We start from the raw sequence: 14,198 nt of genomic DNA, 5'->3' as shown, positions 1-14,198 counted from the left end.
GCCAATCGTCAGACTTGGGGCAAATCACTTAACTTCTCTGTGCCTCGGTTACCCCGCCTGCTAAAGTCCCCCGGGTCACCAGAGATTATTTTCTTAATGGGAAAAAAAGCTGACTTGGAATATCACTGTGGATACAGGAGCGATCAGGGGGTTTCTATTTGCGGAGTTGGTTGCCATGTATTAGTAATAATAATAATAATAATGTTGGTATTTGGTTAAGCGCTTACTATGTGCCGAGCACTGTTCTAAGCGCTGGGGTAGACATAGGGGAATCAGGTCGTCCCACGTGGGGCTCACAGTCTTAATCCCCATTTTACAGATGAGGGAACTGAGGCACAGAGAAGTTAAGTGACTTGCCCACAGTCACACAGCCGACAAGTGGCAGAGCTGGGATTCGAACTCATGAGCCCTGACTCCAAAGCCCGTGCTCTTTCCACTGAGCCACGTGTAAACTCCTGGAGAGCCCGAATATGTCGTTCCTTGTGGTAGATGGGCCGGTGGGGCATAAATTCTTCAGGGATTGGAGACAAAAATTGAAGGCTGAGTTCTAGGTGGCCACAAAGAAAGGTAGACCCTCCTTCTATCTCCTCCTTTATCCTCCTCTCCAAGCAGGTTTATGTCTTTGCAGACCTGATTTCAACGGATCAGTCGATCAGTCAGGGGTATTTATTGGGTGCTTACTCCATATACTAAACCCTTGGGAGAATATAATACAGTACAGGTGGTGGGCACGATCCCTGCCTACTCGCTTACCACCTAGGGGAGAGACGGTCATTAAAATAAATTGCAGAAAGGGAAAACGGTACCGTTTAAGGAAACGTACAGTTAGGCTGGGGAGAGGGGTGGCCGAACAGCCTTTAAGAGGGCTGCGATGCCAAATATTTTTGGAGCCACGTTCCGGGAGTCAGACTTCAGAGTTCGACCGGGTATCCATGAGGCCATCTGATTGATAGCTAACAAAATTTTCTACCCGCCAACCCCGGTCCCACCCCCTAAAGCCTAGGGAGACTCGGGGCGGACTCTGAAATCTAGGCAGCCTGGCAGAAGGGCCTGCCAGAGCCGCCAGCCTCCGAGGGCAGCCGTCGTCAGCGATAACTTGTACTTTTTCAGCACTTTTATTTTTCCGCAGTACTTTCTCATCAGTCGTCACATCCACGCTACGTCCCTGTGAGGTAGGGGAAGACAGGTATTATTATTCCTACTGTACAGGTGAGGAAACGGTGGCCCAGAGGTTAAGAGACTCGTCCGAGGTCCCAGAGCCGACTAAGGGCAGACGCTGGATTAAAACCCGGACCTCCTGACTACCAGCCCCTGGTGCTTTCCTCTACACTAACACTGGTTTCCCGGGTCGCTCGGAAGGCACGGCAAGGGGCAGAATCTTTCGGAAGCCAATTCTGCCTACGTGGCCTCCACCAAACACTTTTGTTTCATCTGGGGCTGAATCGCGAGCAAAGACGTCGAATGCCTCGATTACCTACTGGCGATAGGTAACTCTCAGCCCCACGTATTGTAGGACAAACAAATGTGCGTACTGAAGCAGCGTGGCTTAGTGGATAGAGCGTGGGGCTGAGAGTCAGGAGGACCTGGGTTCTAATCCCAGCTCCGCCACCCGTCTGTTTGTGGGACCGTGGGCAAGTCACTTCAGGACGTGTCACCTCCCTCCTCAAAAATCTCCAGCGGTTGCCTCTCCCTCTCCATATCAAACAAAAACTCCTCACCATTGGCTTTAAAACGCTCCATCACCTTGCCCCCTCCTACCTCTCCTCGCTTCTCTCCTACAACCCAGCCCTCATACTTCGCTCCCCTGGGGCTAACTTCTCACCGCGCCTCGATCTCGCCAGTCTCGCCACCGACCCCTGGTCCACGTCCTACCTCCCTCCTCAAATCCGCCAGACAATTACTCTCCGGCCTCCAGAGCCTTGCCGAAGGCACATCGCCTTCAAGGTGGCCTTCCTAGACCCACTTCTCCTCATCTCCCATCCCTTCTGTGTCACCCTGACTTGCTCCCTTTGCTCTTCCCCCCTCTCCCAGCCCCACGGCGCTTATGCATAGATCTGTAATTTCATTTATTTGTACTGATGTCCGCCTCACCCCCCGCACACTATAAGCTCGCTGTGGGCAGGGATTGTCATTCTTTATTGTTGCCCAAACGCTCGGTAAAATGATCCGCACACAGTCAGCGCTTAACGAATACGACTGCACGAATGACAGCCTCCATTAAAATCTTCCTTCTGGCTGGCTCCACCAAACAGTGATCGTCCCTTCCCTCCTGTAATAAGGTAACGTCACCAGCCCGCTCCGTAAAACGCCGAGAGCTATTAATGGAAATCCGGCGGTCAGGTAAACATCAGCATCATCATCAGTGGTATTTATTTAGAAGCAGCGTGGCCTAGTGAATGGAGCGCGGGCCTGGGAGTCAGAAGTACCGGGGTTCTAATCCCTCACTTGTCTGCTGTGTGGCCTTGGGCGAGTCGCTTCACTTTGCTGTGCCTCATCTGTAAATTGGGGGTTAAGACTATAAGCCTTAAGGGGTACGGGGACTTTGTCCCACATGATTAGCTTGTATCTATCCTAGCGCTTAGCGCACTCCTTGGCACATAGTAAGCGCTTAACAAATTTTAAATAAATTGAGCAGCGTGCAGCCTAACAGGCTAGAATATTGGATCCCCACACCCGTGGATCCAAAGCTATTTAGCCCACGGGATCCCAACTTCTACGGGGTCCGAGACACGTCTCTAGGGTCCCCCTCAACACCCCCAGCCTCGTCCCCACCATCAAGGAAGTCAATGCGCCCAGCGGTTCAGCCGGCAGGCACCTGGGAGTTGGGCCCCGTGAAAGAAATGTTTAATTCTGGCCTGGAACAACCCCCTCCCCGTCGCCCTGTCTCCTTCCCTCTGCTCTACCCCGCTCCCCACCCCACAGCACTAGCCTATAGATGTACATATTTATTATTCTATTTATTTTATTAATGATGTGTATAGAGCTATAATTCTATTTATTTATAGTGATGCTATTGATACCTGTCTAATTGTTTTGTTTTGTTGTCTGTCTCCCCTCTTCTAGACTGTGAATTCGTTGCCAAATTGTACTTTCCAAGCGCTTAGCAGAGTGCTCTGCACACACTGGCCGCTCAATAAATGCAGTTGAATGAACGAACGAATGCATAATAATCAGTGTCTTGTCTGGGCTTCAATCTCTCCCCTTCTGAGCAGCTGGGACCTTGTCTTTTAAAATTTTTTTTTCACATATTTGCTTAGCACTTACAATGTGCCAAGCACTGTAGTGAGCACTGGGGTAGGATACAAGCTAATCGGGTCGGGCGCAATCCGTGTCCCACGTGGGGCTCACGGTCTCAATCCCCATTTTACAGAGGAGGTAACCGAGGCCCAGAGAAGTGAAGTGACTTGCCCCAAGGACACACAGCAGACGAGCTAAGGGATAGAGCTAGAATTGCCAACTGAGGCCCACTCTTTCCCTCCCTTCGATATTCTTTCTGTCCCCCTAAGAAGAGAGAGTCCGCTTGAAACGAGTTCCAAATCCATCAGCCAATAGTGGATAGAGCACAGACCCGGGAGTCAGAAGGCCATGGGTTCTAATTCCGCCTCCGCCGCTCGTCTGCCGCGTGACCTCGGGCAACTCACTTCGCTTCTCCGCCTCAGTTACCTCATCCGTAAAACGAGGATTGAGACTGGGAGCCCCGCGTGGGACAGGGACTGTGCCCACCTCGATTTGCTTGCATCCACCCCAGCGCTTAGTACGGTGCCTGGCCCGTAGTAAGCGCTTAACGAATGCCATTATCATTATTAGCCTCCAGCGAATGCTTACTGTGCGCGACGATCGAGACGGCAGACACGACCACTGCCCTCGAGGAGAGCACGGTCCGGATCCGCGGGACTTGGTTAGCTTCCAAGCGGGGCCTCTGGCTTCTGACCCCTGGCCTCTGGCATCGGGTGCGTCGTTTTGACTTCCTTCCTTCCTTCCTTCGCCGCCTGCCTCCAGAATATCACTCTGTTGCATCACGGGTTGCAGGGTGCTCTCTGGGAAGCACGCGCTAGCGAGAGGGTGGATATGGGCAGCACCTGAATCACTCAAATTCCTGCGGCCTCACAAGGTCAGGCCGGGCCTTATTCAAACAATAACACCCAAATGTTGGTATTCGTTAAGCGCGTACGAGGTGCAGAGCGCCGTTCTAAGCGCCGGGGGAGATACAGGGTCATCAGGTTGTCCCACGTGAGGCTCACAGTCTTAATCCCCATTTTACAGATGAGGGAACTGAGGCCCAGAGAAGTGAAGTGACTTGCCCACAGCCACACAGCTGACCAGTGGCGGAGCCGGGATTCGAACCCATGACCTCGGACTCCCAAGACCGGCTCTTTCCACTGAGCCACGCAAGTAAATGTATCTAGTGCAAAATCAACCGAATGAGGGATTCTCCTGCAAAGCCTAATTCCTTCTCGCCCCGAGGAAAGCACGTTTTGGGTTCACATAGGACGGTGTGACAAAAGCACCACTTTATTATTCACTTCCTTTTTTAGCTGATTTGAGGAAGTGGAAAGGGTGAGGGCAGAAGGTTAGACGGCCCTTTACTAAGTTTAAAGGATCAGGGAGACGTCAGGAAAATAACCCAAAGGAGCAGCCTGGCCTAGTAGAAAGAGCACGGGCGTGGGCGTCGGAGGACGTGGGTTCTAATCCTGGCTCCGCCGATTGCTCGGCCGGTTGCTGGCTACGTGAACTTGGGCAAATCACTTAACTTCTCTAGGCCTCAGTTTCCTCAGCTGCGAAATGAGAAAATACCTGTTCTCTCTCAGACTCTACTTAGAGAAGCAGCGTGGCTCAGTGTAAAGAGCCCGAGCTTGGGAGTCAGAGGTCATGGGTTCAAATCCCCACTCTGCCACCTGCCTGCTGTGTGACCTTGGGCAAGTCGCTCAACTTCTCTGGGCCTCAGTTACCTCACCTGTAAAATGGGGATTAAAGCTGTGAGCCCCACCTGGGAAAACCCGATTACCTAGTATCCACCCCAGCGCTTAGAACAGTGCTCGGCACACAGTAAGCGCTTAATAAATACCATTATTATTATGACTTTGGGTAGAAGCCCCAGTGTGGAGAATCGGGAGGGACGGTGGGAAGTAGCGTGGCTTCGTGGGAAGAGCTGGGGCCTGGAAGTCGGAAGACCTGGTTTCTAAGCCTAGCTCTGCCACTTACAGCTAAGGTGACCTTGGACAAGTCACTTGAACTCCTCTGGGCCCCAGTTTCTTCGTCTGTAAAATACCCCTTCTCCCTCCTACTTCGACTGTGAGCCCCAGATGGGACAGGGACCGTGCTTAAACTGATTAACGTGGATCCTCCCAGTGCTTACAACAGTGCTTGATACCTAGTAAGTTCTAATCACCATTATTTTCCTTCTCATCATTGCATCAAGCACTCTTCGGTGCTCCCCATAGCGGACAGGGACTGTGTCCAACCTGACAATAATAATGATGATAATTATGGTATTTGTTAAGCGCACACTACGTGTCGAGTACCGTTCTAAGCGCTGGGGTGGACACGAGCTAATCAGGTTGGAAAAAGTCCCTGTCCCACCTGGGGCTCACAGACTTAATTCTCATTTTACAGATGAGGTAACCGAGGCACAGCTCCTCAGAGCCCAGAGGCTTGTTAACTCCGAGGTGCTCTGATGTCACCTTATTTTCTCTGGCTCTAGTGACCAAGAAAGCTTCTCGCTCTTCCACAGCTTGGCTCAGTGGAAAGAGCCCGGGCTTGGGAGTCAGAGGTCATGGGTTCGAGTCCCGGCCCTGCCACTGGTTAGCAGGGTTGAAATGGGTGAGGAGGGAGGCCAAGCTAGCTACACCTTAAAATAGAATTGCGTTCCACCTAGACTAATCTAGGCAGAGATCTATGATTTAAAAGAAAAGCATCCACCACTTAAATCAATCCTTCGAGTTCTACTGTTCTTATGAAACTGAGCATTCTCCCGTGGCTGAAATCTTTCAATCTTTTCCTTCTAAAGCTTTCAATTCTTAACCGAACTCCTTATTTTACCAGCAAAACTTCACCGCCGCCCAACCGCCCCCTCTCTCTAAATGGGGCCTCTACTCCGTCTGTCACTGCGAGCCTAGAACAACTCGCTAACACCGGACATCTGTCTTTTGGCTTCGACACACGGTCACTTGCCAGACCTGAAACGGCAACGTTCTTTGGCTGTGCCCCTTTCTCTTGCCAAATTCCTTCTTCGGGCCCCGGTCGCTTAGTTCTTGACTAAGGGAACCTGCCCCTGACCTATCTCCCTCCACTTACCCCTCCCTCGCCCACCTACCTATATTCGTACATCGTGAGCCCCTCGAGGGGTTTGTGTCCAATTCTCACCCATTTACCCTCTCCCGGTGCTTAGCACCAAGGTGCTCTCCACATCGTAAGTACGTAATAAAGACCGTCACCATCATCAATCGATCCTATTTATTGAGCACTTACTCTGTGCAGAGCACTGTAACCCAGACTTTGGAAGAGTACAATGCAACAGAATTAGCAGGCGTGTTCCCCGCCCATAACGAGCTTAGCGTCCAGAGGACTATGAATACGACTACTCATTCTAATTATGGTACTCGTTAAGCGCTTACTATGTGCCAAGCACTGTTCTGAGCGCTGGGGTGGATACGAGTCAATCAGATTGAACTACTAGTAGTGAGAAGCAGCGTGGCTTAGTGGAAAGAGCCCGGGCTTGGGAGTCAGAGGACGTGGGTTCCGTTTTTGCCTGCTGGGTGACCTTCGGCAAGTCTCTTAACTTCTCTGTGCCGCTGTTTCCTCATCTGTTAAATGGGGATTAAGACTGTGAGCCTGAAGACTGCATCTGTTTAGACCCGTTTAGACCGCGAGCCCGTCACCGGGCAGGGATGGTCTCTCCCTGTCGCCGGATTGTACATTCCAAGCGCTTAGTCCAGTGCTCTGCACATAGTAAGCGCTGCTCTACTGAGAGCTCACCTCCCCCACGAGGCCTTCCCAGACTGAGCTCTGCCCTTTTCCCTCTGCTCCCTCTCTGCTCCTCCCCCTCCTCCCCTCAGCACTGTGCTCATTTGTATATATTATTAATTACCCTATTTATTTTGCTAATGAGGTGTCCATCCCCTTGATTCTATTTATCTTCATGATGCTTGTTTTTGTTTTGTTCTGTTTGGCTCCGCCGTTTTAAGACTGTGAGCCCGTCACCGGGCAGGGACGGTCTCTATCTGTTGCCCGATTGTACATTCCAAGCGCTCAGTCCAGGACTCTGCCCATAGTAAGCGCTCAATAAATAGCTCACCTCCTCCAAGAGGCCTTCCCAGACTGACCTTCCCCTTTTCCCTCTGCTGCCTCTCTGCCCCCCCCTTCGCCTCCCCTCAGCTAAGCCCCCTTTTCCCCCCTTTCCCTCCGCTCCTCCTCCTCTCCCTTCCCCTCCCCTCAGCACTGTGCTCGTCCGCTCAATTGTATATATTTTATTACCCTATTTATTTTGTTAATGAGACGTTCATCCCCTTGATTCTATTTATTGCTACTGTTTTTGTCCGTCCGTCTCCCCCGATTAGACTGTGAGCCCGTCAATGGGCAGGGACTGTATCTGTTGCCCATTTGTACATTCCAAGCGCTTAGTATTCCTTCGGTAGTATTTATTGAGCGCTTACTAGGCGCAGAGCACCGGACTAACCGCTTAGGATTCATTCAGTAGTATTTATTGAGCGCTTACTACGCGCAGAGCACCGGACTGAGCGCTTAGGATTCATTCAGTAGTATTTATTGAGCGCTTACTACGCGCAGAGCACCGGACTGAGCGCTTAGGATTCATTCAGTAGTATTTATTGAGCGCTTACTAGGCGCAGAGCACCGGACTGAGCGCTTAGTATTCATTCAATTGTTTTTATTGAGCACTTACTACGCACAGAGCCCTGGACTAAGCGCTTAGTATTCATTCAGTAGTATTTATTGAGCCCTTACAATGCGCAGAGCACCGTACTAAGCGCTTAGTATTCATTCAATAGTATTTGTTGAGCGCTTACTATGCGCAGAGCACCGTACAGAGCGCTTAGTATTCATTCAAGAGTATTTGTGGAGCGCTTACTATGCGCAGAGCACCGTACTGAGCGCTTAGTATTCATTCAAGAGTATTTGTGGAGCGCTTACTATGCGCAGAGCACCGTACTGAGCGCTTAGTATTCATTCAAGAGTATTTGTGGAGCGCTTACTATGCGCAGAGCACCGTACTGAGCGCTTAGTATTCATTCAAGAGTATTTGTGGAGCGCTTACTATGCGCAGAGCACCGTACTGAGCGCTTAGTATTCATTCAAGAGTATTTGTGGAGCGCTTACTATGCGCAGAGCACCGTGCTGAGCGCTTAGTATTCATTCAAGAGTATTTATGGAGCGCTTTCTATGCGCAGAGCACCGGACTAAGCGCTTCGGATGTACAAACGGGTAACAGATAGAGACAGTCCCTGCCCTTTGACCGGTTCACAGTCCAATCGGGGGAGACGGACAGACAAGAACAATCGCACTAAATAGAATCAAGGGGATGAACATCTCATTAAAACAACAGCAAATAAATAGAATTAGTAAGTGCTCAATAAATACTATTGAATGAATGAATAAATACTATTGAATGAATGAATGGCTATATGGCCCGAAGAACTAGCGTGTCCTCCAGTGCTCAGCACTGCGCTTGCCACGTCGTAGGCGCTCAAAGGACAGGGACTGTCTCTATCCGTTACCGATTTGTCCATTCCAAGCGCTTAGTCCAGTGCTCTGCACATAATAAGCGCTGAATAAATACTATTGAATGAATGAATGAATACCATCGCAAAATTATACTCATGTATGTCCATTCCAAGCGCTTAGTCCAGTGCTCTGCACATAGTAAGCGCTCAATAAATACTATTGAATGAATGAATGAATGAATGACTAATACCATTGCAAAATTATACTAATGTATGTCCATTCCAAGCGCTTAGTCCAGTGCTCTGCACATAGTAAGCGCTCAATAAATACTATTAAATGAATGAATGAATGAATGACTAATAACATTGCAAAATTGTACTAATGTATGTCCATTCCAAGCGCTTAGTCCAGTGCTCTGCACATAGTAAGCGCTCAATAAATACTATTAAATGAATGAATGAATGAATGACTAATACCATTGCAAAATTATACTAATGTATGTCCATTCCAAGCGCTTAGTCCAGTGCTCTGCACATAGTAAGCGCTCAATAAATACTATTAAATGAATGAATGAATGAATGACTAATAACATTGCAAAATTGTACTAATGTATGTCCATTCCAAGCGCTTAGTCCAGTGCTCTGCACATAGTAAGCGCTCAATAAATGCTATGGAATGAATGAATGAATACCATCGCAAAATTAAACTAATGTATGTCCATTCCAAGCGCTTAGTCCAGTGCTCTGCACATAGTAAGCGCTCAATAAATACTATTAAATGAATGAATGAATGAATGAATGACTAATACCATTGCAAAATTATATTAATGTATGTCCATTCCAAGCGCTTAGTCCAGTGCTCTGCACATAGTAAGCAATCAATAAATACTATTGAATGAATGAATGAATGACTAATACCATCGCAAAACTATACTAATGTATGTCCATTCCAAGCGCTTAGCCCAGTGCTCCGCACACAGTAAGCGCTCAATAAATACTATTGAATGAATGAATAATAATAATATTGGTATGTGTTCAGCGCTTACTGTGTGCGGAGCACTGGGCTAAGCGCTGGGGGAGATACAGGGGAATCAGGTTGTCCCTCGTGAGGCTCACAGTTAATCCCCATTTTACAAATGCGGTCACTGAGGCCCAGAGAAGTGAAGTGACTCGCCCACAGTCGCACAGCTGACAAGTGGCAGAGCTGGGATACGAACCCATGACCTCTGACTCCCAAGCCCGGGCTCTTTCCACGGAGCCATGTCCCTGCCCACAATAATAATAATAATAATAATAATAATGTTGGTATTTGTTAAGCGCTTCCTCTGTGCCGAGCACTGTTCTAAGCGCTGGGGTAGACACAGGGGAATCAGGTCGTCCCACGTGAGGCTCACAGTCTTAATCCCCATTTTACAGATGAGGTAACCGAGGCCCAGAGAAGTGAAGTGACTTGCCCACAGTCACACAGCTGACAAGTGGCCGAGGCGGGATTCGAACTCACGACCTCTGACTCCAAAGCCCGTGGTCTTTCCACTGAGCCCACTGCAATAAATACCATTGCAAAATTATACTAATGTAGGTCTCTTCCAAGCGCTCAGTACAGTGCTCTGCACAGAGGAAGCGCTCAATAAACACTACTGAATGACTTGATGGGGGCTGAATTGTTTTCCGCGAGGAGGACAGAGAAGAAAAACCCCGCGAAGTAAAACAGAGAGGGCCTGGGGGCGGGGTGAGGGGCGGTGCTAAAAAGGAGCAAAGGAAAGGGAAACAGGCGGGACCGAACAGATGAGAAGGGGGAAGTTGTCAGCAGAGGGGAGAGGCCGCAGAGAGCTCCAGCCTCTCCCTCCTCCCCTTTTCGTCCTGGTGCCTGTTTTTCCGTGCCAGGCAGCGGAGGCCGGGCCCTGGACAGAGAAGCGGCGTGGCTCGGTGGAAAGAGCCCGGGCCGGGGAGTCCCAGGTCAGGGGTTCGAATCCCACCTTGTCAGCTGGGTGACCGCGGGCCAGTCGCTTCACTTCTCTGGGCCTCAGGGACCTCAACCGCCACACGGGGATGAAGACTGGGAGCCGCACGTGGGACAACCTGATGTCCCTGTATCCCCCCCAGCGCTTAGAGCAGTGCTCCGCACAGAGGAAGCGCTTAACAGCTACCAACATTATTATTATTATCGTCATTCTCCTGGCCGCAGCTCCCTCATCTGTAAAATGGGGATGAATAATGATAATTATTATTCTCCTGGCCGCAGCTCCCTCATCCGTAAAACGGCGGTGGATAATAATAACAATAATGAATCTCCTGGCCACGGCTCCCTCATCTGTAAAACGGAGATGAATAATAAGAATAAGGATGTTGGTATTTGTTAAGCGCTTCCTCTGTGCAGAGCACTGGTCTAAGCGCTGGGGTAGACGCAGGGTCAGCAGGTTGTCCCACGTGGGGCTCCCCTTCCTCATCCCCATTGGCCAGATGTGGTCACTGAGGCACAGAGCAGTGAAGTGACTCGCCCCCAGCTGACAAGTGGCAGAGGCGGGATTCGAACCCATGACCTCGGACTCCCAAGCCCGGGCTCTTTCCACTGAGCCTCCTAAGGGCCGGGGTAGAGAGAAGCTGATGAGGTCGGGCCGTCCCTGTCCCCCGGGGCCTCAGCCGAGGAGGTGAGAGAAAAGTGAAGCGAGTCTCGGCCAAGGCGCCACGGCAGGCGATCCTAGAACCCAGAGCCTTGGGACTCTCGCAGGGCCCGGCCGCTCCCGCTTCCAACCGCCCTCCCTCCGGTTCCACCTTAAAAGCCCGAGCGACGCCCCCTTAAACGGGGGCGGGAGGGAAGGCGAGACCCCGCCCGGCGAGGGGGCGGAGCCATGCAAATGAAGGGGGCGGAGAGTCCAGGGGCCCGTCGTCAGTCCGCCGGGGGTGGGCGGGGACATGCAAACGAAGGGGGCGGAGAGTCCAGGGGCCCGCCGTCAGTCCGCCGGGGGTGGGCGGGGACATGCAAACGAAGGGGGCGGAGAGTCCAGGGGCCCGTCGTCAGTCCGCCGGGGTGGGCGGGGCCATGCAAACGAGGGGGCGGGGCGACGAGGCACGGCCGCCATCCCGACCGAGGCCGGGTGGGCGGAGCCACGCAAACGAAGGGGGCGGGTCCGGAGCCGGATCCGGCGGGGGTCCTGACGTCAGAGGCCGGGCCCGGGCAGTTGGCGCGGCGGCGGCGGCGGGGCGGCGGGGCGGCGGCGGCGGGCGGCCGAGCGGGCCATGGCGAGCGACGCGGCGGGGCCGGCGGGCGGGGCCGGGGCGGGGGGCTGCCGCCGGGGCTGCCGCCGGCGCTGCTGCTGGCGCTGCTGCTGGCGGGGGCGGCCGGGGCGAGCGGGGCCGACGGGCGCGCCAACGAGACCCTGATCGTGGGCATGAGGCCGCTGGGCGGCAGCCGCGGGCGCTGCCGGCCGAGCGACGACGGCATCATCCAGGTGACGGAGGGCAGCGAGCTGCAGCTGCGGCTGTACGGGCTGGGGCTGGGCCCCGCCACCCCGAGCCTCCTGGCGTTCGCCGAGCCCGCCGCCGGCTGCGCCCGGCCCAGCGACGACCTGCGGGTGACCGGCCTGGCCGACGTCAGCCGCGGGGCCACCGCCGCCCTGCTGACCGTGCGGGCCGAGCCGCTGCGCAAGAGCCAGAAGGAGAAGCTGTACGGGCTGTGCACCCGGCCGGCCCCCGGCCTGCCCTGGCGGGCCCAGGGCGGCGACGACTCCCTGATCCGCGTGGTGGAGGCCGACGGGCGGCTGCTGCCCCTGTGGGTGCGGGGCCTGCTGGTGGCCGCCCTGCTGGGCCTGTCGGGCATCTTCTCGGGCCTCAACCTGGGGCTCATGGCCCTGGACCCCATGGAGCTGCGCATCGTGCAGAACTGCGGCGGCGAGAAGGAGCGGCGCTACGCCCGCCGCATCGAGCCCATCCGCCGCCAGGGCAACTACCTGCTGTGCTCGCTGCTGCTGGGCAACGTGCTGGTCAACGCCTCCCTCACCACCCTGCTGGACGGGCTGGTGGGCTCCGGCCCCGCCGCCGTCGTCTCCTCCACCGTGGGCATCGTCATCTTCGGGGAGATCGTGCCGCAGGCCCTGTGCTCGCGCCACGGCCTGGCCGTCGGCGCCAACACCGTGGGCCTCACCAGGTTCTTCATGCTGGTCACCTTCCCCGTCAGCTTCCCCGTCAGCAAGCTGCTGGACTGCGTCCTGGGCCAGGAGATCGGCACCGTCTACAACCGGGAGAAGCTGGTGGAGATGCTCAAGGTGACGGAGCCCTACAACGACCTGGTGAAGGAGGAGCTCAACATGATCCAGGGGGCCCTGGAGCTGCGGACCAAGACGGTGGAGGACGTCATGACGCCGCTGCACGACTGCTTCACCGTCGGCAGCGACGCCGTGCTCGACTTCAACACCATGTCGGAGATCATGGAGAGCGGCTACACGCGCATCCCCGTCCACGAGGAGGATCGCGGCAACATCGTGGACATCCTCTACGTCAAGGACCTGGCCTTCGTCGACCCGGACGACTGCACCGCCCTCAAGACCGTCACCCGCTTCTACAACCGCCCCGTCCACTTCGTCTTCCACGACACCAAGCTGGACGCCATGCTGGAGGAGTTCAAGAAGGGTAGGGACCGCCCCCGCCCCCGCCCCCGCCCCCCCCCCCGCCCCCCGGCCCCCGGCCCCCGGCCCCCGGGGAGAGCCCCCCGGGGGGGGGAGCGCGGGACCCGGCCGGCCCCGTCGCTCGGCCTTCCCGGGGTCGGCGGGGCGCGCGGTCCTCCCCTCGGCTCCCTCCGGGGCCCCCGACGTCGAGGCCCCGGGACGGCCCCGCCGATGTCGGACGGTCGGGAGGAGATCCGCGCCCCCGCCCCCCGGCCTCCTCCCCGTTCTCCACCCGAGTTCGTCTCCCGGTGGGGCGAGGGCGCTCGTGCCGACCGGCTGCGGGTGAGCCACTTAACGGAGCGAGCGAAGCCACTCCGGGGCAGAGAGTTCGGAGGCGCCGAGGGAGCCGGACGGGCGGCGACGGGGTGGGGTCGTCCCGCCTCAGCATCGCGGCGCCCCTCCTCCCGGCGCGGAGGCGTCGGCCCCCTTCCCCGGCTGAGGACCGGGCGGTCGAAATCACGGCCGTCAGGAGGCCCCGGGCTTGGGCTGACCTCCGAACCCTAGCCGGAAGCCACTTGGGACGCAGTGAGCCGTCTGTCTGTCTGTAGCGGAGCCGAGCCGGGGCGCGGCGCTTGCGAAATCGAAAGCTAAGGGCCGGAACGGGGATCGGCGGGAGCGGAAGGTAAATCTGGGCCGGAGACTCCCCGGAAACAGAGCTGGCGGGCCCCGGGAGGGGCGGAGAGGCGTTACCCGGGTCCGGCTTCCCCCGGTGGTCGCTTTCACTCGGCCGGGCCAGAGCCCGGGGTCGGGGCGGGTTATCTCCGCCTGGGAGACTCCGGGACCACCGGTAACTAGAACGACCCCTCCGCCTACAGTGACCGTAGCTCGGTCGGCTCGCCGGGCGACCCCGGGGCGCAGA

General features: G+C 54.9%; 1 protein-coding gene across 1 annotated transcript in view; it reads left to right on the top strand.

Annotated features, from left to right (window-relative positions):
- Positions 1-11,995: 11,995 nt before the first annotated feature.
- Positions 11,996-14,198, top strand: part of CNNM4 (cyclin and CBS domain divalent metal cation transport mediator 4) — a 35,166-nt gene continuing 32,963 nt past the window's right edge. The window contains exon 1 of the mRNA XM_029073280.2: positions 11,996-13,304. Coding sequence (XP_028929113.1) covers positions 12,068-13,304 — 1,237 coding nt within the window. The 5' untranslated portion in view covers positions 11,996-12,067. The remainder of the gene's footprint in view (positions 13,305-14,198) is intronic.

The sequence above is a fragment of the Ornithorhynchus anatinus genome, chromosome 10 (genome assembly GCF_004115215.2).
Source record: "Ornithorhynchus anatinus isolate Pmale09 chromosome 10, mOrnAna1.pri.v4, whole genome shotgun sequence".
Taxonomy (NCBI): domain Eukaryota; kingdom Metazoa; phylum Chordata; class Mammalia; order Monotremata; family Ornithorhynchidae; genus Ornithorhynchus; species Ornithorhynchus anatinus.
Note: the sequence above shows the minus strand (reverse complement) of the source record. Positions and strands in the feature narration are given on the sequence as shown.